Source organism: Meleagris gallopavo, chromosome 17 (assembly GCF_000146605.3).
Source record: "Meleagris gallopavo isolate NT-WF06-2002-E0010 breed Aviagen turkey brand Nicholas breeding stock chromosome 17, Turkey_5.1, whole genome shotgun sequence".
Classification (NCBI taxonomy): domain Eukaryota; kingdom Metazoa; phylum Chordata; class Aves; order Galliformes; family Phasianidae; genus Meleagris; species Meleagris gallopavo.
Window position 1 is genome coordinate 3,214,292 of NC_015027.2, and position 24,690 is coordinate 3,238,981.

General features: G+C 36.4%; 1 protein-coding gene and 1 long non-coding RNA gene across 4 annotated transcripts in view; one reads left to right on the forward strand and one right to left on the reverse strand.

Moving 5' to 3' along the window:
• The window catches only part of ADGRD1 (adhesion G protein-coupled receptor D1), a 127,638-nt gene that overhangs the window by 93,615 nt on the left and 9,333 nt on the right, over positions 1-24,690 (reverse strand). For 2 of the 3 annotated variants that reach the window (XM_019620993.2, XM_010720036.3), the window contains exons 4-14: positions 23,481-23,576; positions 20,863-20,985; positions 19,202-19,381; positions 17,783-18,037; positions 14,782-14,846; positions 13,779-13,934; positions 11,639-11,698; positions 10,592-10,709; positions 9,615-9,725; positions 8,154-8,229; positions 6,008-6,149 (exon numbers count right to left, since the gene is read on the reverse strand). In XM_019620993.2, coding sequence (XP_019476538.1) covers positions 6,008-6,149; positions 8,154-8,229; positions 9,615-9,725; positions 10,592-10,709; positions 11,639-11,698; positions 13,779-13,934; positions 14,782-14,846; positions 17,783-18,037; positions 19,202-19,381; positions 20,863-20,985; positions 23,481-23,576 — 1,382 coding nt within the window. The remainder of the gene's footprint in view (positions 1-6,007; positions 6,150-8,153; positions 8,230-9,614; positions 9,726-10,591; positions 10,710-11,638; positions 11,699-13,778; positions 13,935-14,781; positions 14,847-17,782; positions 18,038-19,201; positions 19,382-20,862; positions 20,986-23,480; positions 23,577-24,690) is intronic. The other variant, XM_010720037.3, reaches the window with a different exon arrangement.
• Positions 748-24,673, forward strand: LOC109370309. The gene is made up of 3 exons (XR_004161573.1): positions 748-892; positions 23,812-23,875; positions 23,968-24,673. It is a non-coding gene; the product is annotated as an uncharacterized LOC109370309 (long non-coding RNA).

A 24,690-nucleotide genomic window follows, 5' to 3' on the forward strand; every position in this document is an offset into this window, starting at 1 on the left:
TGTGCAACAAGCGGTGTTGTGGCAATTCTCTCTCTCAGATATACACAAGAGATAAGATGGAAAACTGGCTTATGAGTAATTCACAGCAGTTAGGTTTGTGGTCTTTTCAGTGAGTTAATCTTTGCCATGTGTGAGAACACAGTAAAAAAGAAAATGAAATAGCAAGTGGCTTCCATGTATAAATCTAGATCCTAAAAGCTTGCCAATACGCACAAGACTTCAGGGTGAACCCAGACAATACACAATGTAATGCTAAAATGTGATGGATCAGACTGTAACAAAATAAGAAAAATAGACAAGGACTTCTTTTCTTAAACTTCCCTTCAGGAAACACTCCACTGTAATTACCTGGAGTCTAATCACATTGACCAGGAAGACAGATTGAGCTGAATATGCCTAGGGTTAAGCTGGTGGGACCAAAAGATCCAAAAAGTACTTTTTTTTATTGTTTTTATACGAATTATTCAAAATGTAACCAGTAGGAGTAGATTTCTGTACTTTGAAAAACAGTGGCTACCGTACCATCACCAGACAAACCATCTGAAACTTACCTTCGTTTTGACTCTTCAAACTTGATTTCTCCTTTCTATTTTCTTCTTTTTTTTTTTTAATTTTCTATTTTCTATTTAATATATTATCTTTGAAAAACTGTTTTGAAAGAATACTCTTTCAAAATACCTGACTGTAGTGAATTTGAAATCCTCAATTAGCTGATCAAGATATTTCTAACCTTTTCTAATTTATTTATTTATTTATTTATTTTTAGGAAAAGTATTATTTTTAATGCAAATGGTGGCTTTCTGAATTTCAAATGCTACAGTCCACTTCTGCCACTCTGCATCAGTTTGATCTCATCAAGACAGGTGTCACGGGATGCTTGCTCATAGTGCAGGTAAGGGGATAGTGATACACTGTTAGTCCTTTTTGTTCATAACTTTAAACAACATATGAGTTTAATCAACATATGAGTTGATCCACCGTAACTTTTTTCCCATAATATTTTAAATATATACATATATATATACCTGTGTTAACATTGTGCAAAGAAACGCTGTTTTACATCAGGAATCCTGACTTCATTTAATGCGGCACAACTGTAGGAATTCCTGCAATAAGCCTTCACTGCATGCAGGCTGCTCTGAGGATGTAGTCAATGATGAGGAACTTAAACAAGGGGAACTAAATGGAATTTAAAAATTGTGAGAGAGGCTGGGAGAGAACTCTGCCTCATTGGAACAGATTTGATCGCATCAAATATAAACCTTGAATTTTTCTTTTCTCCTCCAGTTACAAATGTTCAATCAAAGGGAGCACAAAGTAGCTCAGTATGCCACAGCTCTGTTAAATACAATGATTGGGGAATTCAGTACTGGGTTTATAAGAAAGCAAGATATTTCAGAGTTTATTGCTTGCAATGGACTGATCTTTGACTGCTTATACAGTGTCACTTGCAAGCAGAAACTTGAAATAGAAAAAGCAGTTGTGTTTTGCTGTAGGTTATAACACTTGGCTCCAGTCACCAGAGACCATTTCCTTAGGTAAGAGGTAATAGTGCAGATATTAATTGTAAATAGAAGTTGATATATAAAACTAGCCATGTACTGAGGAATGAAAATCAGAAACTGAACTTAGAATTGAAAGCAAACGTTACTTGTACACTTCCAAAAGCATTCAACTACTTCATGGTGTCCTCACTCTTGTCACAATATCCCCCTCAAAGGGTAAGGACTCATTTACAAGCATTGAGGGCAACTCATGACAAATGACTGATAATACCTGCAAAGTGCTGCATCTCCAAACACTAAAGTCAGTTTTAACACAGAAAATAAACTTTCTGTGGGTTATAACTCACTGCAACGTAATCTTCATTATTACAGCAGGCAATTGTAAACGTGCTTAATGAAAAGATGTATTTTTTGTTACTGTGCCGTTGTAGGCTTTAGAATGGATTCTTATGAGAAAATGAGTCCTAGGATGTTTCTGTTAATAACATTGACAGTACAGAAGTATTGCTGTATTGTTTAGAGATGTCGTATATCGCCATAATGACTATTGCTATTTTAAGGTTGCCTTGGAACAAGAAAGTTAGCTGTAACGATGTTCATTTCTCATTTGAATCCAATTGATTTTCTGTACTCGTTGTAGCAAAGATTTAACTTATGTAAGAAAGTACTGAACTGTGTATTGATTTTTAAATTAAAAGCTTTTATTGTTTTTTCCTTTATGTTTAATTGTGGAATACCCTGTATGAGCCACAGTTTTAGTTATATTGTATTCAAATTTTTCTGGCAAAATCTACCCAGTAAAAAATTATGCCTTTATTCTTCAGATGTGAGCAAAAAAACCATTGTTTTTCCACAATCAATATATAAATTAGTCAACACTTAACTTGCCATAAAAATAAATTGACTCCATATTGATTTGTCTCTCTCATGGCAGCACTAATATTTGTGTACAGATTGGAACTTGTTCTTCTCTCATTTTATTTTCCTATCAGTAATGTTAACCAAACGTTGGGACATTGCATGCTGCTGGCCAGACAACAGAGAGAAGGCAACAGAGAGAAGGATCATGTCTGGGTACATTTAGAGCTCAGTCTCATCATAAAGAGCTCAGTGAAAATATTCTTTAACCTTTCTTCAATCTTGGTGATCTGCAAGAGAACTTCCAGCCTGACTTTATGATGGGAACAGTCAGGAGAAGAGGTTCAAATTTTCCCTGTGCTTTTCCATCTCCAAAGGGGTGCCCCAAGAGAACACTTCCCAGACACACAGGCAACACAGTAATAACACTGACATTGTCGTGTGATTCCTGGTTCTGGAGAGTTAAGGAAGTAACAGAACATGAGATAGGATTTACAGGAAAACCTGAAAAGGTTTCACTGATGAAGGGCACCAAGGAGGCAGGACTTTGTATCCATGGCAGTAACAGCATATTTATTAACCATGAGGTGACTTATCCTTTCCTCCCCACAGCTCTGGTTTAGCTGGGCATCACACTGAGCCTCCAGCCTGTCTTCCAGGCTGGCCACCCATCAGTTCTTCATACTTAGTTGTCACCACCCCAATGATGCTGTCTACAAAAAGAGGAATTAACATGTCACATATATATTCACTACATTCTTACCTAAATGGTTACTAATATCAGTTTACTCAGTATAAGCCACCAACTTCTAAAAGCGACATCTAAGATGCAGGCAATTTCAGAGAGATCTGGAGAATTCTGGCCCAATGGAAGATTTAACAAGCAAATTAGTCTGTGGAATTATAAATGCTCTCTGAAATCTTGAATCAAATGCCAATACTCAGCTCACTCAGGACATTCACTCAGGAATACTCAGGACATCTTCTTAAAACTATTTCCTAGAGCAGACATGTTTCATTTCACTGCCTTTTGCTTTCTGTTGCTCATTGATTGGCCTTCTTCCTATACTCACGGGAAAAGGAATAAAAGCCTTACTGCGCTGTGCCAAGCACCACTACAATCATTGCAAGAAAACAAAACGTTCTCCTTTCAGTTCTCACATTTTTCTGTTTCTGCAGTCCCATGGGCTCCACTGGGGTAGCAATATCTGAATCAGTTCCACTGAAGGAAGTTAGCATCAAGCTTAAATTTTCATAGGGAAAGCTATCTGTTTGGATTTGTTACTTTTTCCTTTGTGTTTTTATTATTTTGCTTTCCTCTCTGTTAAAGAGAGAATACTAAGTGAAACTAACACAGCTGAAGGATGTTATTGGTATCCTTATTAAGTGTTACAACCACTATTATCTGAAAAGTAAGAAATATTTCAGTGCACGAAACACGTTTTTAAGCTGGATTTCTTGTTCTTGGTTTAGCAACTATATTTGATCATAAATTTCTATAAACGGTTTGACTGTTTTTAAAAGAAAGTACATATTTTAACACAGTGAAATTGCAGCCAGCATTCCTTTTGAATTTAAATTCTACTTTTACTTTATCAACAAGCATATGGAAATGGGTGAGACCAGAGTGGTAGCATGATAGAAGGGACTTGTGCTGCTATAGTATGAAAGGTTTCGGAGACATGCTGTCATTTCACACTCTACTTGAATAAATTCAATTAAATTTACTTACATAAATTACTTAAGAAAATTTAAGTATGTAAATTCACAAGTTGCCTGAATTCAAATTGTTTAGAAGTACTCTGTGTACTTCACTGGAACCATTTAAAATCTACAGCAGTGCAAAAGAGAACAGGCCCACTGTCATCTTACATCAACAAGGAAGTATGATCTACTCATCTACTTCTTGATTTTAAGCATACCTGATAATTAAAAGCGAGACATAAATTATACTCCCAAAGCCATAGGTGTCGTAGGCAAGCAGGATCCCTAGCAAGTCCAGTGTATATACCACTTGGAAAGCAGAACTTCATTGTACCTCTTAAATTTTTGACAAGTAACTGGGTGGTACCAGTTAATTAGGTGTAAAAGCCAGCAGCATATTATTTCTAACGCTTAATAGGATATTAATGACAGTTATCTTTTTATAATTAAATCTGCTATTACAGATAAAGAAAATGTAAGAGCAGTTGCAGCTTATATTGCAGACTGTGTAAGTTTTTTTGGTCCGAGGCCAAAGATTTTAACCTGTTCCTATTATTTTGCAGGATTTTGGAGCACAAAGTAGCAGGTCTTATGCTAGAATGATGACATGACTCTCCCCCAGCCTCCCAGCTTGTGCTATACTTAGTGTTCAAATGCAGTCTAAGTCAAACCCCACCCAAACCAAATGATCATGTGCTCATCTGTTTGCTCTCAACCTATAATAAGGAATTATCTTTGGAAGCTAAGACAAAAAAGAAACAACAACAAAAAAAGCTATAGAGACAATTGGGATGCTTTTCTTTTTTCTTTTTTAAGTAAAAATAGATGGGTTTAAAAATACTGCTATGCAGTGTGCTGTGATGAGAAATGTGACATTTCTATCTGCATTCAAGGATCCCAGTGATATTCACAGAAAACAGGCATAAAGAAAAAACACAGTAATATTTAATAATCTGCTGGTAAATCACAACACTAAAAGCCTGAAGAGGTATCTGAATAAATAAATTTAAGTGCATTTTATAAATGATCTTCAGATAATACAACCAGAGTCTCACTGACCAGTTCCACCTCTTTGGACCATAGGACATTCTGGAGAGTCCTCAGCTTGGAAAACATCAGCTAACCACACTTTTAACTTCTATATCTAACGTTTTTCCTCGTATCTGTTCCCCCGTCTTCTCCATCTTTGCACTAAGCCCAACAGAAATAACAAGAGGTGTCACCGCCTCAGAATTTAAATTAAACTGTTCTCCACTTTGACTGATGAGACAAAAAGATGTCTTTTTCTCTGAGAGTGAGCAAGACCAGCTGTTCCTCTAGTTTCTTACTAGAATACATTAATTGAGTGAATTTTGCCTACTGAAATCAATCAGTTTGAACACAGTTTGTCTTGATGTTTCTCAAATTCAAAATAAGAGTTCTCCTCCTCTGTTCTGTGGAAAGGACAGGTGCAAGATCAGAGTTGAACCTGCTCCCTTCCCACCCCGAGAGTTGCTCTGCCCATCGTATTTGGAAGGGTTGTATCTCTTGGTTCATTCATGAGAACATTCAAAACATGAGTTTTATATTAGTGTAGAGAAAAATCAAAAGCAGAAACCATGAATAAAACATTTTCTGACAGCTCCAGTGTGAAAGCAGTCATTCACTCTGTTGCAAATTGCACAAGCATAACCACAGAACAAAGTATGTAGAAAGTCCTAAAACTATACTTCTCACTTCATAGTCTTTTTCAGCACACGCAGCCTTTTGCTGTGATGGAAACAGAAGTCATTTATGTGCAATGGCTGGAAAAATATAATATTGTAGTCACAAATGCCATCCGAATTGCTACTTAAATTGCCCACGGAAGTTACAAGAAATCGACACAGAAGTCATCACAGACACCGAAGCTTTGAACAGCCCTCAGGATAGCCTAAACTGAGAGTTTCCATTTTACTTACCAGTATGTGGGTGAGCTGGATGGTTATAAGAGGAGATCCTGACAGATTGTGGGACAACTTGGGAGGAGGATCTACTTTGATAGAGATGAGATAACTGGCTGCTGAGATCATATAGCCTTTGTAAGCAGCAGCTTCTGCAATCCTTAGGAAGAAAGAAATATATTAGATAAATAGAAAAAGAAAGCCTTTTTACTTCATGCTAGTATTGACCTCTTTCAACTTGGCCTGGGAAACGTTGCTCCTGTCTGAAGCACCTCTTGGAATAATGTCACAGTTGTGAATTATCCAAGCACCCACTTTCCTAACAAACTCCCTCAACCAAAGGGTTGTTGAGAGCAGTGGAAGAGATCATTAGTGAAGTAAGGAGTATAAAAGTAAACCAAGCAATGTAACACTCAGGCAAAGAGAATAATTGCCTAATTAAACATGCATACCAGTATGAAGCATACACTGGTATTGTATGCAATGAATAGATTACATATGTTATGCATATATTTACAACAATTTATAGTTTTACTTTGAAGACAATGCTTATTTCCAGTAACATTTGTTAGAGAGTAACTGGGGACACAGTACAACAGAGGAAGGCCTGACTAAACATCTGATTAGCCCAGGTGACTTGTTTTTTTTCCTGAGCTGCATAGTTCTGCAGTACATGGTAAGAACATTAATTTCTGCCTTCAGGCCTTCAGCTATAACTTATGACTTTCACATTTCTGTGCATTTAGGAGTAACTAAAATCTATTCAGCTGCAGAGTAAAATTTTTTACGCTATCAGTAAAAAAGAATGTGCAGGTGTAAAACATTCTCTGTCATTCAACTCTTCGGCATATGAATGAACATTATTTACAATGAAAAATTAGAGCCATGGAGAATTAACCATAAGCTTCGGTATCCAAACAAGGCATACTACAAGGGAAAGCCGTATTTGAAAGACACATTAAAAACTATTTTTTATCTGCCACCTGTTCGCAATGTTTTCTTGTTTTTCTTTGTGGAAAGAAGAAAAATGTCAGATATTAAAATAACTTCATTCAGTTCCTCAGCAAGATCAAATAAAACAAATCTCATTTGGCACAACCCCAAGCATCAATCCTTAGTTCTGATCAGGAAGAAAAGTCACTATAAGACATTAATTCTTATCCCAGTAAGTAGAACGAGCAGCCTCTATTTTTTCATGTCAGTAAGAAATATTGCACACTAATGACACAGATCCTTCACAGCCACCTGCTAAGTGCCCTTTTTTTTAAGAGAGCAGGGAAAGCAACAATGCAATTTACTACTTGATTTTAAAATGCTGTTTAGTAGTAGTTGTCATTATCTCAGTGCGATCAATCTGGTCATAAACCAGGAACCTTTACCCAGGATATCACAAATGATTTCCCGCGATCATGACCTTCCATGTAGCTGTACGTAGAGAAAGGAAAGTAATCCCTAAAATAAATGACAGCTGAGATGCTTCTTCCTTCCTTCTGTTGTCATACATAATATGATGAAAGCCACACTATGGAAAAGACAGAAAGTGTGACCTAATCTACGTATGTTAGTGTAGGTCAAACGAAAACATACAGTCATACTATCTTAAAGGAAAAGTGTAATGATTTACATGAACGGCCTTGCAAAATTCTCTGGGGATCTCAGGCTGAGAAGCATATAGGTCTCCATTTACTTATCTTATCTGCTAACGATTTCATTGGTGCAGCATATAAAACAGAAGGTCTTTTAAGCATTGCCTGGTCTCCTGTTGTAAAATTATCTTACAGGTTTCCAGGATTCAGATTTTATCTATGGAGGGATGTTGTTTTCTTACTTGTTTCATTTCAGTGCAAACTTTATATGTGTCAGGAGAAAAGATGTAATTTGCCTTTTATAAAACAGATTAAAGTTATGAAATTCTAACAGCAGATCTGATGAACAGAAAGAGAAGACAAGGAAAGACAAACATGTTGCCATGGGAATCTATTTTACTATGGCATAAAATAAAACATCTAACTTAAGATTTAATCTGACTCTAGTTAATGACTACATGTCGTCAATATTGCAGAATCAGGATCAAGGCTCATAATTTATTTACAGTTGATAATGACACGACTGCTGTAAAGGTAATAAACAAGCTGTTACAGCATGAGAGGTCTCAGGTACTTACTTGGTATCCATAGGGTTGATACTATGAAAGAAGTAGTGCATGTTATGGTAAAACATGCCGACAATGGTAATCCAAGCTGTGAAAAGGAAAGAGGAAACAGATGTAAGCAAGAGGCATTTCTCTCCTAGAATTAAAACTTTATTAAGATCTTTAGCTTCTGTAATTCTCATTATTGAATTCTCAGTATTTTTTAAAATAAGTGAAGAAGTAGAAGTTAGATATCGAAATAAAAGGATGCTTGCCCTATGCAGCTGTACTTCCAAAATGAGTAAGTTGTTAAGTAATCGTTTGTCCTTGTAAAACTCCTACATGTCACTAGAATGGCTGCATGACTTATGTAGTCAACATCTCAATGGTAGCTACAATAACCTCAAGGCTATTTAACCACTATGTACATTAACTAGCAGTTTACAAAACTTGAGCACAGGCAACTGGTTTCTGCTTTGACTGCCTGTTCACTGTCTGCATTCCAAGTTTTTATGGGTTCTTCAGCATCTAAGAGGAGAGAGAGATGTGTATTTTATAAGTGCCCTTTATTATCCCTTTTGCTGGGTTCCAAGTATTTATGTGAACTGCTTGAGGCGGAGCAATAAATGTTTAGGTTAGTTCTTTGCACTGTGTCGTTCAGCATAAGGCTGAACTTGTTCAGAAGTGAGTTTTGGCTGCAAAACACCCCTGCAGAGTATCTGCAGCTAATTTTGCACTCTGTGAATAAGGAGCAGGCTTTTTTCAACAGAAATGACTGAGGAAAGGTCTGTGTGTGTGTAGTTCTGTGGATTGTGGGTTAGGGTACATAGGCTGGATTTTCAAAGACTTAAGAATCTTTGTAACAGATTTCTTCAGTCCTTGATTACACCACAGAATTAGGTTAAAACATGTTTATTTTTTTTAATTTCGACTGAAATTTCAGATTTTTGTCATCTTCTCACTTTTTGAGATAAGCTAAGATTTTAGCATAGGCATGAGTTTCTTAGTTCTGCCCTGTTGTCTTGACTGTTGTTCACATCTTCATTCTGTTTCTGGGTATGTTGTTGGTTAGCTCTGTCATTTTACAGATAAATTTCATAAAAAATGTTAAAACAGATTTTGCATGGAAATATAAGTAATGACTGATCTGGTAACCTGAAATTTCTTAAAAATAACCAGTTTGGATGAATAAAAATCATTTAAGAAATGAAGGCTTTTTTCACATTTCAGCATTAAATGGCTGTCTTCTTTGCAGTCTAGCTGCATTATCCAAGTTGAATTCAAGTAATAGGAATATTATTCAAGTAAGATGAAGAATTCTACCACATTGGTCATTCATTAATGTGACGGAAGAGCTGTTGTAGGTTTAGAACCAGTATGATCAATGGCAATCAAATTGGTTGTTTGTGAAAGTAGGGCAAACAGAAAACTGTTTTCAAGCAGAATTATTCTTGAATGTTACATGCTCCTGCTCTCCCTTTAATTTTTTCTTACCTCTTTCTTGAAAAGCTTCACTGGGAATAGAAATATAACTCTGTCCTCGAGATGGAAAGCAATAGTGGGACAAATTCAGAGTCTTGGAATGCATTTTGGCCAAAGTGTAGTCTGTGTGAGAATCCAAACAAAATATCAAACAAAATCAATTGCCTTTATTATGAACTTCATGAGTATGTAGCTTTGCTTTTCTAACAGCTATTGCAAATCTTGACTCTAAAATTCCATATGTTTGCAGAAAGTAGAATAAATTCTCTGCATACAAAGTTGCCTCTTCTACCCAAATTCTTTAGGAGAGAAAAGGCAATATACAGGGTGCTAGTATATGGTGGATCACTTCACCCATGCTTGAAAAGCAGATTGATAGCAATATCTTCTCTTTCCACTGACATTTGAAAGTGTAATTTCAGAACACTTTCATTGAGAATTCCAGTGTCCAAGACATCTTAGGGAGTGTGTGTGCAGTGATTAATGGTACTAGTGACTGCTCAAGTAGGTCTCAATGAAGTAGAATAGAATGCCAGAACAGATCAATTACCTTTGCTACCTGTAGCAGATGAAATCAGGTTGTAGGATGCAAAACAGTGGTAAAAGAAAGCATTCTCCTGAAAGGTTTAAACTAAACTCCCCACCCCAAATTAAAGTTTTCTAGTATCTATACATTTGCAAGTTTAAAGCATTGAATAAAACCTCTGGGCAATACTTTAATTGCCTACTAGTATAGTCTGTGCTCTGCTAAGTCTTTCGTGTAGTTTTATTGGGTTCATTTGCGAAATCACTCCCCAGATAAACTCAAGAACTGAAGTGCAGTCCGAGATGATTAGCTCCAAACTTTCTGCAGCTGAAATGGCATTCAAAAGAGAATAATCTGTTCTGATTTCCTCTTAAGTGTTAGCAAAGTAGAGGGGCTGCATGCCCAGAAGCATTCAGGACACCCTGACAGGCCAAACAGAGAGAACAGCTCTGTTAAATCCTACCTGCTATGGATGATGTACCCTCAACAGTTAGAGACAGCGAGTTTTCTTCCAGATTGCATGTCATATGCACCATCACACTGTCAATAGTTTGAATTAAGCTTCCAAATATGTGAGCAGTCTGGGAGAAGAAGAAAGATAAGGCTCTACAACAAGAGAAATTGAAGTTCACAGCACAAAATGCCAAGGTCCCATGATAAATTCCTTTGTAAGTCATTGTTTATCTGTCCAAAGAATCATGTGATTTTCTCCATAACATTTTCCACATATAGTGGATGAAATGTTATTTAAAATGATGTCACACAGAGCCTGATCTTGTAAAATATTATGTTTTCTGGAGCATCTCTAAAGGACTCTTTGCTCCTATCAGCATTTGTCAATTATATTCAGGATTCAGAAAAATGACATCAAGAACTGAACAGATTATTTTGTCAATATTTAAAGACTAGGATCAGACACTCTTTGGGACATGATTTAAATACACCATAGACCAGCTCTTCTTTCATCTATACTAGAACATTCCCCAGTACAAAGCTACATTCAGATGGGTGACCAGAAGAGGAAGATCGCTGATGCAGGTTGCCTTTCCTATGTCAGATGCTACCTCTGTCAAAGTTTCACTCCACTAAATTAGATAAGTGCTGCTACATACTTCATGTGTTCTGAAAAAAGTCAAACTACAAAAAAATATACACACTAATTACAAAAGTGAAATGCTTAAAAAAAAAAAAAGCTAACTTTGGGGCAAGAGAGATTAAATACTGACTTCATTGACAATGTTTGTTATTTTATAAATACAGTTTTAGGTTGTTTCTTTCACCCGGAAATATGTGGAAACATACAGATAAAATTTACATACTTTAGCCCTAAAAATCACATCTATTTTTTAATTGTTTTGTATGGGGATTTTTATTTCAAATGCAGAAATGGCATAAGAGCAAATAAGTCATCCTGCTAGTTGTAGCAGGAATAGAGGCAACCAAATTCATTACTGTCTACTCTAAATTGCACATCTGAATTAACCAAGAAATCAAAGCTCATTTCTCTTACCTCAGGTATTTCAGGCCAGTTGGGTAATAGCAGAAAGTCTTCAATAACTTTTAAAAATGCCTAAAAGAATGAAATAATATAATTTTGTTTTTCATCTGGTACATCTCCTGGTAGGCACACAAAGCAGATTTCTTGGATTTCCTTTGGTTTATTTTAAGATTACAAACTTTTTTTTTCACTCTAGCCAGGTTCATCCCCACTGCAAGCATTCCCATCATGTTTTATGTAGTATTTTAGATTAATGGCTTATTTATTAAAAGAAGCACCACTATGAAACTCCCAGAGTACAATAATTACATCTGATGTGACAACACTGGATCTTAGGGTAAAGAATTTATTTTCCTAGTTTATCTAAACTCACGTGACGTTAAAATGCCTCTTCATCTATGATTACATATTTCATCAGCACTGCATATAAATTTGGGCTCCATCAGCTGCTAAATTTGATTATTTCCTGCTTAACGTTTTCACTTAAATGTTTTTGAGGTCAAGATCCATCATTATGAGCACTGTTCATGATACAGACTCTGTCCTAAGGAGTCTTGCTAACAGAGATAAATGCAAGGAGGGGACGAAGGACACAGAAAATGACCAAAAAAATCAAAAGAAAAATCACATTCCTGCTTAAACATCTTTTTCATATACCTTAAAAGCACTGACTGAATATGAAAGTCTCACTGAGAAACACAGAAGAAAGCAGCAAGAGTGTTTTATGAGCACATTTTTATAAGCAGTGAAACACAGGGCAGTATCAGAGCTTTTTTATAACCTTTTACTTCTAGCAACTGCAAGCTCTGTGCTGCCTCTCTGAAACACTGAGTGTGGCATGCACAGAGTTTACCTTAAAGCCAAGACCCAGCCCAAACTGCTGAGAGCTTTCAGGAAGCATCTCTTCCCAAGACTCAGCAGCACTTCAGAATTAACACGAAAGGGATGTATTAGACTGCTAGAAAAGGAGGGAAAGCAGGAGGACTGGAACAGCAAGGCAGAACAGAATTATAACAGAAAACATGAGTAAGATTTGTCAGAAGCAATACATTATAAGTATGTCAGTAATCAGACAGCTTATTGCATATCACTTACATCAAATTTTCTTGTGCTGTGAGGCATATGACAACCAGTAGAGATACCTTTACAGAAAATAGCGTGCATGCTCAGTGCTTGTCTTTCAGGGAATTAGCTTCAGACAGTGCAGAGCCTGTCAGTCAGACAAGTGACACAGTCTGTATGTATGAACAGGACTCTGATGTTTATTTCCCAAAACAGATTTGCTAAGGATAACCATGTCCTGCTTCTCTGTCTGCACATCACATTCACAACACACAAAGCAACAGATAGTGTGAATGAGCAACCAAATCACAACTGAAATGATGTGGGCAGCAGGTGTGACATCTGACAGGATGGTGTTTCATTTTCAAATTAGAGCCCACACAAAATTTTCAGCAAAACAAAGGGAACAATAGATAAGAGATTTTTAGAATGATTTTTGCTCTATATTAAGTCGTGATTCAAAAAGGCCAAGCTTTACATTTTGCAAATGTTAAGCCTTTGACAGAAACTGTCAAATGCTGGCTGTGTGTTTTCAGAGGCATTTATTTATACTGTTGGTCCAAGTAAATAATCCTTGTCACCCTGGTATTACCCCCAGGCTTAAGGAAACAATCCCTGGTGAGGCCAGAGCTGACGGTTGCTATAATAGTTTTTTAGCCTGCTGAAATCAGGGAATTAGCTGCCCATCATTTTACAGAAGGCTAACTTTATGTTAGCAAAATGGGCCCCTTGTCATCAGTTCAGACCATGAAAAATGCCCTATGCTATGTATGACATACACTGAACACACAGCTGAAAAAATGAATTAGAAATTATTTTCTACTTTCCTATTTTCTGTTTAACTAAATCTTTAATGTGTAGTCATTGTTCCAAATATCTATAAAACTTAAGCTTTAAGTAGCATCCCCAAGAACTAATGAACTGTTTTCTCTGGTTGTAGCTCACTGTCTGCTATTCTCTAAAGCTGCTGCTGCTTACTTCATACGTATATTCTGCAATCTGCAAAAACTTTCATAGCTGCATTCCATATTCCACCTGCTGGGGAAATTTGAGTGCTATCAAGATCCAGACACAGAATTTAGAAGTTTACCTCTGTCAGGCTTAGAGCAGTATTTTCTGACAAGGATTTATTAGGCAAGCTGAATGAGACATTCTCCAGGTATTCCAGCAGGATGTCAGAGGAGTGGAAGTTGCCTCTCTCTTTGGTCAAATTAGTTATGATGGGATGATAGGCGTTTGTAGACAGCTGCAAGAGAGAGATACAACTCACCAGCTCATTCCAAACAGCAGATGCCATTTGTGATGTTAGCTCAAAAGGGAGCTAAGGGGCAGTTTTCAGTTCTCCAGGAATCACTGTAGCATTTCTGAGTGGTGCAGCCTTGGGGCTGCCCATAAGCATTTCTAGGGTCATAAAGTCTGGGTTGAACACTTTTCCCAGCACACAACAGAACCTGCTAATGGGTGTGGAGGGTTGTTTTTTGTTTATTGTTTCTGTGTTGGTGCATTTTTTTCTGTATTTTGAGGCATAGCAGACGGCTGTGATTACACACAGGCAGTTGCACAGTGTGAACAAATAGGATAGTCAGAATTTACATGTATAGGTTCATTTGTTCGTAAGCAATTCAGGTCCTATCTGACATGGTTTCCTGAAAGTCTAAAAAGTAATAAAACTTTGGCACTCCAGACAGCAAGAAAGTGAAAATACACAGGAATAACTGTGCATGTAGGCTGCCTACAGCTAATTGCATACAGATGGCATATGAAAAATAAGAAAAGTTATCAAAACATTTTTGGATGTCCTCCATCTTCAAAATCCACTGAAATACTGTTGAACAAGTTTCTACTTTTTTATATAGAGGAATTATTTTTATTAACTTTGAATTCCTGTTGTCTATTCAACATTAAGAGTTCTGTAGCTTTCCCACCTTTCAGTGCTGGTTGAAAATACTCCCTATGCATCTCTGAAAGCACTTATAAAAATACTCAAGTACTAAAATAATTGTCATTAATGATATCTGTAAAATGTAGGTCTATAATTCTGTATTTATAACAAATTCTGATGTTTTAGAAAAGAGTTATGAGGACTATCTTACCACAGGTTTTGTAGTAGTTGTCATCGTAGACCACGAAAGTGTGGAAGAGAGCAAAAACTGCACACCTGGGGAAAATTCATACATAAGGGAATTGAATTAATTTAAGAAAAAATAATTTTAAAAATCTCCATGTCTTATCAAGTACAGATAACATTTTGTGGGCACTTCTGACTATCTCATGTGTGGCCGAGTTTATTTCTATATATATGAGACCCCAGCATCATATATTCTTCAGTATAGGGACTGAGAAACATGCAGATACTGAAAAAAATTCAGAATACTGTCAGCCATGTTTTCCAAATGCTAATGTTGTCTAAACAAATGTTTATGTCATGAGCCTAAATTTCTTGAGTGGCAAATAAAATAGTGCAAATTCAGAAAGACTGTAGAAAAAAACTCAAAATCAATGAAATATTTCCCTTACTTTTGTCAAAACTGAGGTATCACTCAAATAAAACAACATGGGTAGAAACGCTGGCATATTAAACCTAATGTGGCATTTTACTTTTGCATAAAGCAAGTAATAGGAGTCAAGGAGTGAAAACAACTTTCAATAGTAGTCAGAGAATATTGCACATAATGTGTCTGCTCGGTGCTTTTAAGTTGATTTGAAGCAACAGTAGGGTTGCTATTAATCAGATGGGCTTCAGCAATAAATATCACCCCCTAGAACTACACCCGTTGAAAATTACCATATAAGCATGCCATAAGTGATCTGCCAAGCCAGAAAGAATAAACTCAATTTGGAATGGTTTCCAGCTGCTCCATTTTAAAAAATATTGATTCCTTTTCATGCAAGAGAATTTATGGGTCATTTATGGGTAGAGAAATAAAATTTTCTTCTCAACTACATCTTCCTAAAAATTTATGTTTGCCCAAGAGTATGGTATTCCAGCATAATCAAACAGTAGTGGGATATGCTGGGCATATTTTTGTCACATGTCCAAATGTGATGTGATTATTCATTCTGTTAAGGTACAGGCTGTCCTATAAGTTTCTTATGTCAGAACACATTAGTCCAATTTCATCACTGTTTTAAGACCTCCAAGCTCACTCAATAAACAGATGCCAAGAATAACTGATTCACTGTGTTGATTAGTCTTGCAGTGTCTATTACTTCCTCTGAGAATGTCCCCGTTTCATTCCTAATTCCAACTGGAAATTAAAATAAATAATAAAAGAAAATCTAATCGGTCCATTACTTTGTGAAAAATCAAAAGCTCAATATTCCACATTTCTCAAATTCAGTTTAACACTTTAAAATAATATTGCCTTTGTGCTTATAAAAAAATAATAATACCTGGTGCCCCTTTACATTTTAATTCCCATGCCTTTAGAAAAAAAAATGCACATCAAATTTTAATTTCAGTTTAGATGTTAGGAATTTATTTTAGATTTTTCACAAAGTTCCTGATGATCCTGAAGGCATTTGAACCGAGGCTTTAAGAAAATTAAAAACAGAAAAACTTGGTATAATGCAAATTTCAGTAAACATTCAGCTTCACACCAGCTCATAGCACAGCAAGAAGGTCTTAATGTACAAGTCAGGGAGTTCGCTATGTAACTTTCCAAAAACCAGCAGGGATGGAGTAAGAAGGTATAGGCAAAATTCTGTATAACTCTTCAAAAATTTTGACTTAATAGAAATCATACTTCTCTATATACATAAAGACAATTGGGTTGATTTGAAAGCATCCATTGCATTTGAAGTTAGCAGCATAGCATTCTACCCTAAATCAAAGGATGTGTGGTAAGGTATCTTTGAGCTGGATACTGCTATAATAACCCTAGGTTGTTGTGAAAGATTAAACAGCCAGATACTAGAACTGTGTTTCCAACACGACCAGAACATTATAAACTTAATAAAGCATTTTAATTAATTTAGTTAGATTTTCAAACATGGAATAAAAATTTGTACTATTTCCTACCTTAAATGAGAGATCTGAGAATGTTTGAAGGCATCCATAAGAATCACTTCATAAAGCATAAAATTTGAGCATGGTTTCTGTGTTGCAAAGCATATGATCTGCTTCATTATATACTAGATGTAGGGTTTTCTTTTCAGTGGTTTCAATTCTATTTTATTTGTTCTATATTTTTTCTAATATACTATACATGTAAGTTGATTGCCATTATCAAACCTGGATCTCACAAATGCACACATTCTCATTTACAGGTTTGCACCTGTGCTGTGTTATTCAAAGAGTGTCCGTTGTGAAAATTGTTCCCATGGGTTTAAAAGCACATGAGTAATTGAGTGTAACTGTGTCAGCTCTCAGTAACCTAATAAGAATTAATGAAAATAGAGAAACCATCGGCTAAGCTAAATGTTCCAGATGCCCCATAGCTTTATTCCTGAGAGGGACGTTTTCTGATTGCTACTCAAACACTTAATAGCAACAGCCTCTCTTGTACTTAAAAGTTTATTATGAATATCTGCAGCACAGCTGACATATTACTGGCCACTGCCTTCTACATTTTTGTTCAAATCCTGATTCTATTTTTTTTATTTATATTAAGTTTTAGCAAATATCTTTCTTATTTAGTTCACAAACCTTCACGAGTTATTAAATCTTTGTTGCTCCAGGAACTGGAGAGATAAGCATTATTGTCCACATCTGTTGAAATATGCTAAGTGAGTTGCTTCTAAGATTACACAAGAGTGTTAGAAATCTGGAGTCAATATTTCTTAATAGCATTCTGTCTCAAGTCTAATTATTGCTCTTCTTCACTTTATCCCAGGGGGTATAAAAATGGCTGCAGACTTCTGATCTTGGTAAACTTTTTGACATTTTTAAGGAAGTAGAAGCCCAGATGAAAACACTGCGTGTCCAAAGACAGCTGAATATTTCAGTGCCTTTCATAAATGCTTTTTTTCTGCCTCTGAAAAAAACTACATTAAATAGCTGAAAGATATGAACACAAATCCTACACACTAACCATTTTTAAGACAGCATCTTTACAGAACATGACTTATGGCAGTAAGAGTGCACGTACTCACCAATAGCAGCTGTAAAGTACTGCTCAATTTCATTGGGGGTGAGTGCCCTTTCCCATATAATGAATTCATCAAATGCTCCGTTCACATAGCGCTTCGTTTGATCCCCTTCTGTTCCAGTCAGCAGATTTGCACTGGGGTCTCCATAATCATAGAAAACTTTCCCGTCTGGATCAGTTGTGTTTAGAGTTCCATTGATGTAGACCTTCAGTCCTTCTCTTGATTTCCAAGTGAAGAGAATATGAGTCCAATAAGGACCTAGAAAACAGTAAGTCACAGCGAAATCTATGAATCATTTCCATTTAGTGCCTCTCCTATTCAGTAAGTTTTTGCTGACTTGTGCAATGCTATGGAGAAGTATAGGAAGTGCTAAAAGTGAATTATGGAATGCTGATGTCATGTATATTAATCTTTACGCACATGGGGAAGCCCATACTTTGGCAAAACGCCTGTTAGCTTTTGTCTGAACTCTTACTGAGGCTCTCTGCAGTTCCATAAATTACACTTGCTAAGTACTATTGGCCAAGACTTGAAGTCTCTTCAATACTGTCTCAAAATTCAATTCAGCAAGAACTTCATAAAGACCACAGGAACTGGAGAGCAGGCAAATAGACTAATTAAAGCTTCACACTTTCTTTGTTACAGTTGAAAGGCTGAAAACACCCTACTCATTTTTACTTGGGTTGAATAACCCACAAATGTGTAAATTATTCTTAACTTTTTTACAGCTTTTGAAACAAGATTTCTAAACTGATTATAGAACTTTGGTACTATGAGGTGAGAAAAATCCTGTATTCCCAGTTTGCAGATAGTTAAATGATGGCAAGAAAAAACTTTAGTGACTGTCACTGCCATTACTCTAAGTCCAGAATTTGTCTCAGTCACTAGGTAAGAGTTTCCCAACAATACAAAGTTTAGCTAGAAGCAGTAAGATATGTGCTATACCAAAATGCTTCTTAATACCATGTCATGACATATCAAACTTGACACTTAGCAGTTGACAAATTGAACAAAGCACTAAATATCCAGTTAAATCGTTACTAAATAAAGTCTCTATTTTGGAGATAGTAGAGTCCTGTACACATATAGATTTTGGAATACATTGAGAGTCTAACCTATGCTCCTCACCCAGCTGTTTCCATCCAAGCACCCATTAATCTACTTATGCCTATAAGAACTGCAGTTCAGAAAACTGGAAGTCAGGTCTGAGTACTGCTGCTGAACAGCAAATGCTGTATAGTTCAGTATCAGTGAGATAGCAGTTCACCCTTTCTCACACTTTACTCCCATCGTGAGAACTCAAGCGCAGAGCTCTAATTATTTTTATGTCCACATTTTCCTGAAGATGTGCTTGTACCATTACATCTCCCTAATCTCTCTACAAGAATAATGTAAAACATAAAGAAAAAAAGGTGAACTTACCTGGTGGACTAAAACTTGCTTTCCACTTCATCATTGCATTTCCACGGGTGTAAAATTCTACTGAACCTTCACCTTCACTTGAACAGATTTTGAAACCACTGGAAATCACTTGCCCACCAGAGGCAGGGGGAAACTTCGTCTGTTGGTCTTGAGTCTTCCAGAAAAAGGAAAATGTTACTCCTGATGGAAGGAAGCAAGAGTGGATTTTCAATGAAAATCTTCCATCTCCACTGTACTTTATGATGCTTGAGTAACTTCATGAGGTGCTGACAAAGTGAACACTAAAGAAACTTCTCATGATGAAAGACTCAGGAAAGAATGTTCTTGTTTGTTAGATACTGGGAATGCTCTGGTGTTATAAAAATAAATTATTCTGAATATTATATTATACTATGGATGTAGAAATAATATGACTTGCAGATATTTTTTACTTCCTAGTGGTATGAAAATATATATTAGAAGGTACTGTATGTATCTGACAATATGTCTGCAGTGGAATAATGAATTCTCTTTTCCACTACTCACATGTAATAGAAAAGGTATCTTCTCTCTGAGTTTCTCCTTCTTTCTTAGAAAGTTAATGCATAGCTAAAAAAAAATCCTATTTCAGGTTTGAAGAATGGCTTAAATCAGTAAAAGCAAGAAAATTCAGTGTTATCAACAGTGTTTAAGATTAGGGACTTCTAGAGGTTACGTATGGAACGATCAGAATAGTAAATTGTGGTTTTTTACTTTGACTAAATCTTAAGTCTCCAGCATAGGTATTGATAGTGACTGGTTGTGTGCTTATGTTGATAGTTGCATACAGTTCTAATGTTCTTCTATAATCAACGTGTCAAATCAGTGCACCCTTATATCACTGGTTATTTTGTGATCTTTAACCAAGAAGAAGAAAGGGAAGAGAACAGAGGGAAGAGATTTAAGTGTCTGTGGATATGGGCAAATGGACTCCAAGAAATCAGAAAATTTAAATAATTTTGTCTCCAAAAATAAGTTTAAAAAAAGCATTCCTACTGAAATACCACACATTTAAAACATAGTTTCCTAAATTTCACCTGTAGGATGACTTATATTTGTCACAGTTTTGTAGCACCATTAATCTTGGTGCTGGATGAAAGCTTTATGCTAGTGTAAGCTTATTTTTGTTTTTGTTTGAGTTAATTGTGCAGTAGATCATTGATCTGAGCAGTTAGTGATTACTTGTAATTTCAAATGCAGTTAGGAAAAACCTGCATTGTAGCAGAAATGCTGAGTCAGGGCTTGAAGCAGTGATTGAGCACCTGGTGGGATGGCAGGGCCAACCCAGGGGAGCTCAGGTGCATGCAGTGCTTGCGTGCAATTTAAGGGTTGGCAGTGGAGGCAAGGGTGTATTCCTGTATGCCTGAGGCCTTTTGAAGGTAAGCAGTGTCTTTCCTTTATTTCTGTGCCCATGGCTGTTATGCTTGAGCAAACCCTCACTTACTGCAGCCTAGGACCATGCTGCCATGCTGTTGTTGTTGTGCTTTCCACTGCATTACACACATTTTCAGTAACCTGCATGCACTTGTTTTAAAAGCCAATGAAGAAATGTGCCATGCTGGAATTTTAGAGGATTCATTACATTATTATTGGATTACATAATTTGATAGTAAAAGCTAATATTAATAAATTAGTTTACTAACCTTCAGGTCCACAAACTTCTGGGTTACTAATGCAGGAATTTTGATATCTTCCAAAGAAGAGAAAGGTAACTCCTTTCTTTTCAGTAACATAAATTCCTTTGTTCACCATTCCTTCTACAATGTCTAAAGGAAAAGCAAAATACAACTTAACGTTTGTGTAAGTTAAAAATTGTTGGAAACATGATTTTTAGCAGGTTTGTACACTTCCTTAATTTTCTCTCATCTACAGTTTTTGTTGTTGTTGGTTGGTTCTGTGTTTTCTTTTCTGATTGTTTATTTTTGAAGTCATACAGATAATTATTTCAAGTTTGTAATAATGATACTCTTCACCCCAATTCTTGCTTAACTAAAATGTATTAGCAGAACTCATACACCAAAAACAGAACCCAAAAATCATTATTTTGGAGTACTCAGAACAAACGTTACAATTTCCAGACTGGGCACATCATGCAACTGTTTCTATCTTGCTGTTAAGTAGAGTTGGGCAAAACAATCTTTAATCAATAAAAAAAGTAACAATATGTTTTCACTTTTTGAAAGGGAAATTCTGCAATCAAAATCCACTTTTAGTTATATAGGAATATAAATAAAGTATACTTGACAAGCTATATTTAAAAGACAAGAGAATATCTTTTGATCATGCTTTGTTATGACACCATTTATTTATATGACTCGTAAAAGGTACTCTGTCTAACGTGGATAATGATTATTTGTCTTGTGAGTTACTTGTGTTCTCTACTTTAAAAAGCACTGTTTATTCATTCCCGAATAACCAAAGCACGTGAGGCATCCTAATACTCAGAAAACCTGACACATGTTTGCCATAGGAAACCTCACTGAGATCTGAGAGTCCAGCTGGTTATGATAGGAGCTCTGCAATGGTTATGAAGATTCAGTATCTTGGTTTTAAGACCCTTCTCTGTAACTTCTTCTGACCAAAAAAAAAAAAAAAAAAGAAAAGAAAAAAAAAAGTCTAAGGGAAACATCAGTACTGAGCTTCTCCTCTGAAGTGCAGAAATTGTCATCTAGGTGCTGTTTGATATTTGAGAACTGAATGAGATTTATAATGGAAATGAGAAGTGCACAAAAATGGTCTAGAACACCAAAGGGGTGGGACATAAAGGATTTTCCTTTGTATTTACATCTGTCTGACTTGATGTAAGCCTTTGAACAGTGAAAATCAAACCAGGCCCAGGTTGATGCACAGGCATTGCTGCAGTCAGACTGTGCGTCTGGAGTGATACTCAGAAATAACGCTGTCACTGCTGCTTCAGGGTGGTGCATCCCCTCCTGCAGTGGAGACCTGTGTGAAAGGGAAGTCACTTCCAGAATGTAGGCGACCAGAGGGAATAAAGGCAGTCATACTGGCCCACCTGCAGGGTAACACCACTCAAGAAGGCAGCAGATGCAGCGTGTAGTAGTCCTCACTGAACACACCCAAATATTTTCTTAGTTCATCCCAAATCTCAGTGCAAATACTAGAATTCTCAGGTGTGTTTCCCTGCTTTTGAGCAAAAGTCATCAAAACAGATGAGAATTCGGTTCTTTTTAAAAATTAGAGTAAATACCATGGAGGGAAGCAAATATTTCTGAGTTTAAGTAATTCTGGCTAGATCAATATTTAAATAAATACCATAAAGTATTGCATTTCTGTTTCCATTGCATTTACTTTGCCATTTTAATGTTCGTGCTGAATGTGTCTTACTGCATGACAACTATGCAAAAGTTCTATAAAGCAGATAAATGAGGACTGGAAGGAATTGGGGTCATTTGACATTCGTTATAGAGTTCACTTTTGCCAGCGTACTTTAAGAGAGCAGAAAAATAGTTGTTTATCATTCTAATATAGGCTTCTTAGTATCCAAATGACTTCTACCACTTTCATCCTTCTCCTTAGATTAGATTTTCCAATGACTAGATGTGAGCTGATACTAAATCTTTAAGTGGACAGCAGGTCATAGATTGATTTTACAAGTATAAACACCTACTGACTTCAGCTAAGTGGCTTTGGTTACATTCACTTAGAAACCAGCCAGACTGGAAACTGCATGGAATATTGTCATTTTCTGTTCTTCCTTTAATATGCTACCCCATTGATGGGGGAAAAATCATTATAAGGCTATATATCTAAGATTTGTGTTAGCTTTATTGTCATTATTAATATGTTAATCAAACATGTAATGATTGACAAGATTACTTTCAGGACTTGCAAATTCACTTGCATTTGCCTTTCTTAATATGTCCTTTAAAAACGAATATGAAATGATGATAAATAGGTCTTTTTTTTTTTCCCCAAGAAATAAATAGGCATTTGTTCTTACATGATCCATTGAAATGTTATCTGTTTCCCCTACATCTAGTAAAAAAAATAAATAAATAAATAAAAAATCTTAGGCTTTTGAGACCTACTGGGGTCCATCCTTCCATGGGCTGTTTATCAAGGGAATGCCACTTCTAGTAATTTGAAGTAATTCTGGTAGTATTTTAGCAATGTTTTTTTAATTTCAGTCAGTGTAAACATGGATCTTTACCAATGAGCAAAACTCAACTTTGAGTACAGTGTTACAAGAACCCTCCAAGCCTGACAAATGCACAACAATAAAAATGTAAATCCTCACCTACAGTTGCAGAGAAGTTAGAGTAGGCAGAGTCATTGGTATATACAAAGGTAGAGTTATGGGAAGGAAGCACAGTGAAGTTGTGGATTCTTAGAGCTGGGTGAAACAACAAAAAATAAGCAAATAAGAAAAACAATGAATAAACACAATCAGTAATGATTTGACCAGTTCATATCTCTCAATTTAGCTCAGATCATAAATGTTGGGCAGTGGCCTTTAAAACTGTCGTGTAACAATGTCTTACCAACAGTCCGTATGTATGTGAATGTTTGTGCTCCTTTACTACACGATTTAAATATAGTATCACTAAGACCACTTTTCTTCCTGGCAGGAATACAAGAGGAAAAATACAGTAGTGCAGCTGCACTTGGATGAAGGGCTCTGAATACAATCAGGTCAGAAATAAACTCTTGTTATTTCAAAAATCATTATGTGGTGAAAAAGTTACGGTAGCTCAAGTCACTTGTCCATTTCTGTATTTCCCCAGTACAAGAGATACATGGACATATTGGAGCAAGTCCCATGAAGGGCCAGAAAGATGATGAAGGGATTGGAGCACCTGACACATCAGAGGAGAGTGAGGGAGTGGGGTTGCTCACCCTGGAGAGGAGAAGGCTCAGGTATCTTATCAAAGCACATAAACACCCAGTGGAAGGGGTAATGCCAGACCCTCCTTGGTGGTGTCTAGTGAACAGGTAAGAGGCTATGGGAGCAAGTTGAAACATGGGACATTTTATTTAAACATGCTTTTTGTCTAAATATTTCTAATGAAAAATTACGAGGGTCAGGTGCTGAGTAGCTTGCAAAGAGGAACTGTTGTGTCTCCATCCTTGGAGATATTCAAAACCTTATGGGACACAGCACAGCCATTGGCCAGCATACTCTCAACAGGTCTGAAAGGACAGCAGCAACACTTGTTTGTATCTAGAGCCATTCCACCTGCTATGGTTCTGGGAGCTATCAAGTTAATTTAGGTATCTAACAATAATTTTTTTTTCCCCTCCCCATTTTGATATTTTGAGAGTATCTTTCACACTAATTGTTTACCCTGGGTGGGTAAACAGAGCTTGATGGAAAGCCTGTGTAAGTAAATAGATGTGCTGACCTGGGATTTAGACCATCTGGGCTCACGGGGGGGGGGAGGAGGGAGATGGGAATTGAGAAAATATGTGGAAAATGAGGGGTGAGATGAAAACCTGAACATGGCCAC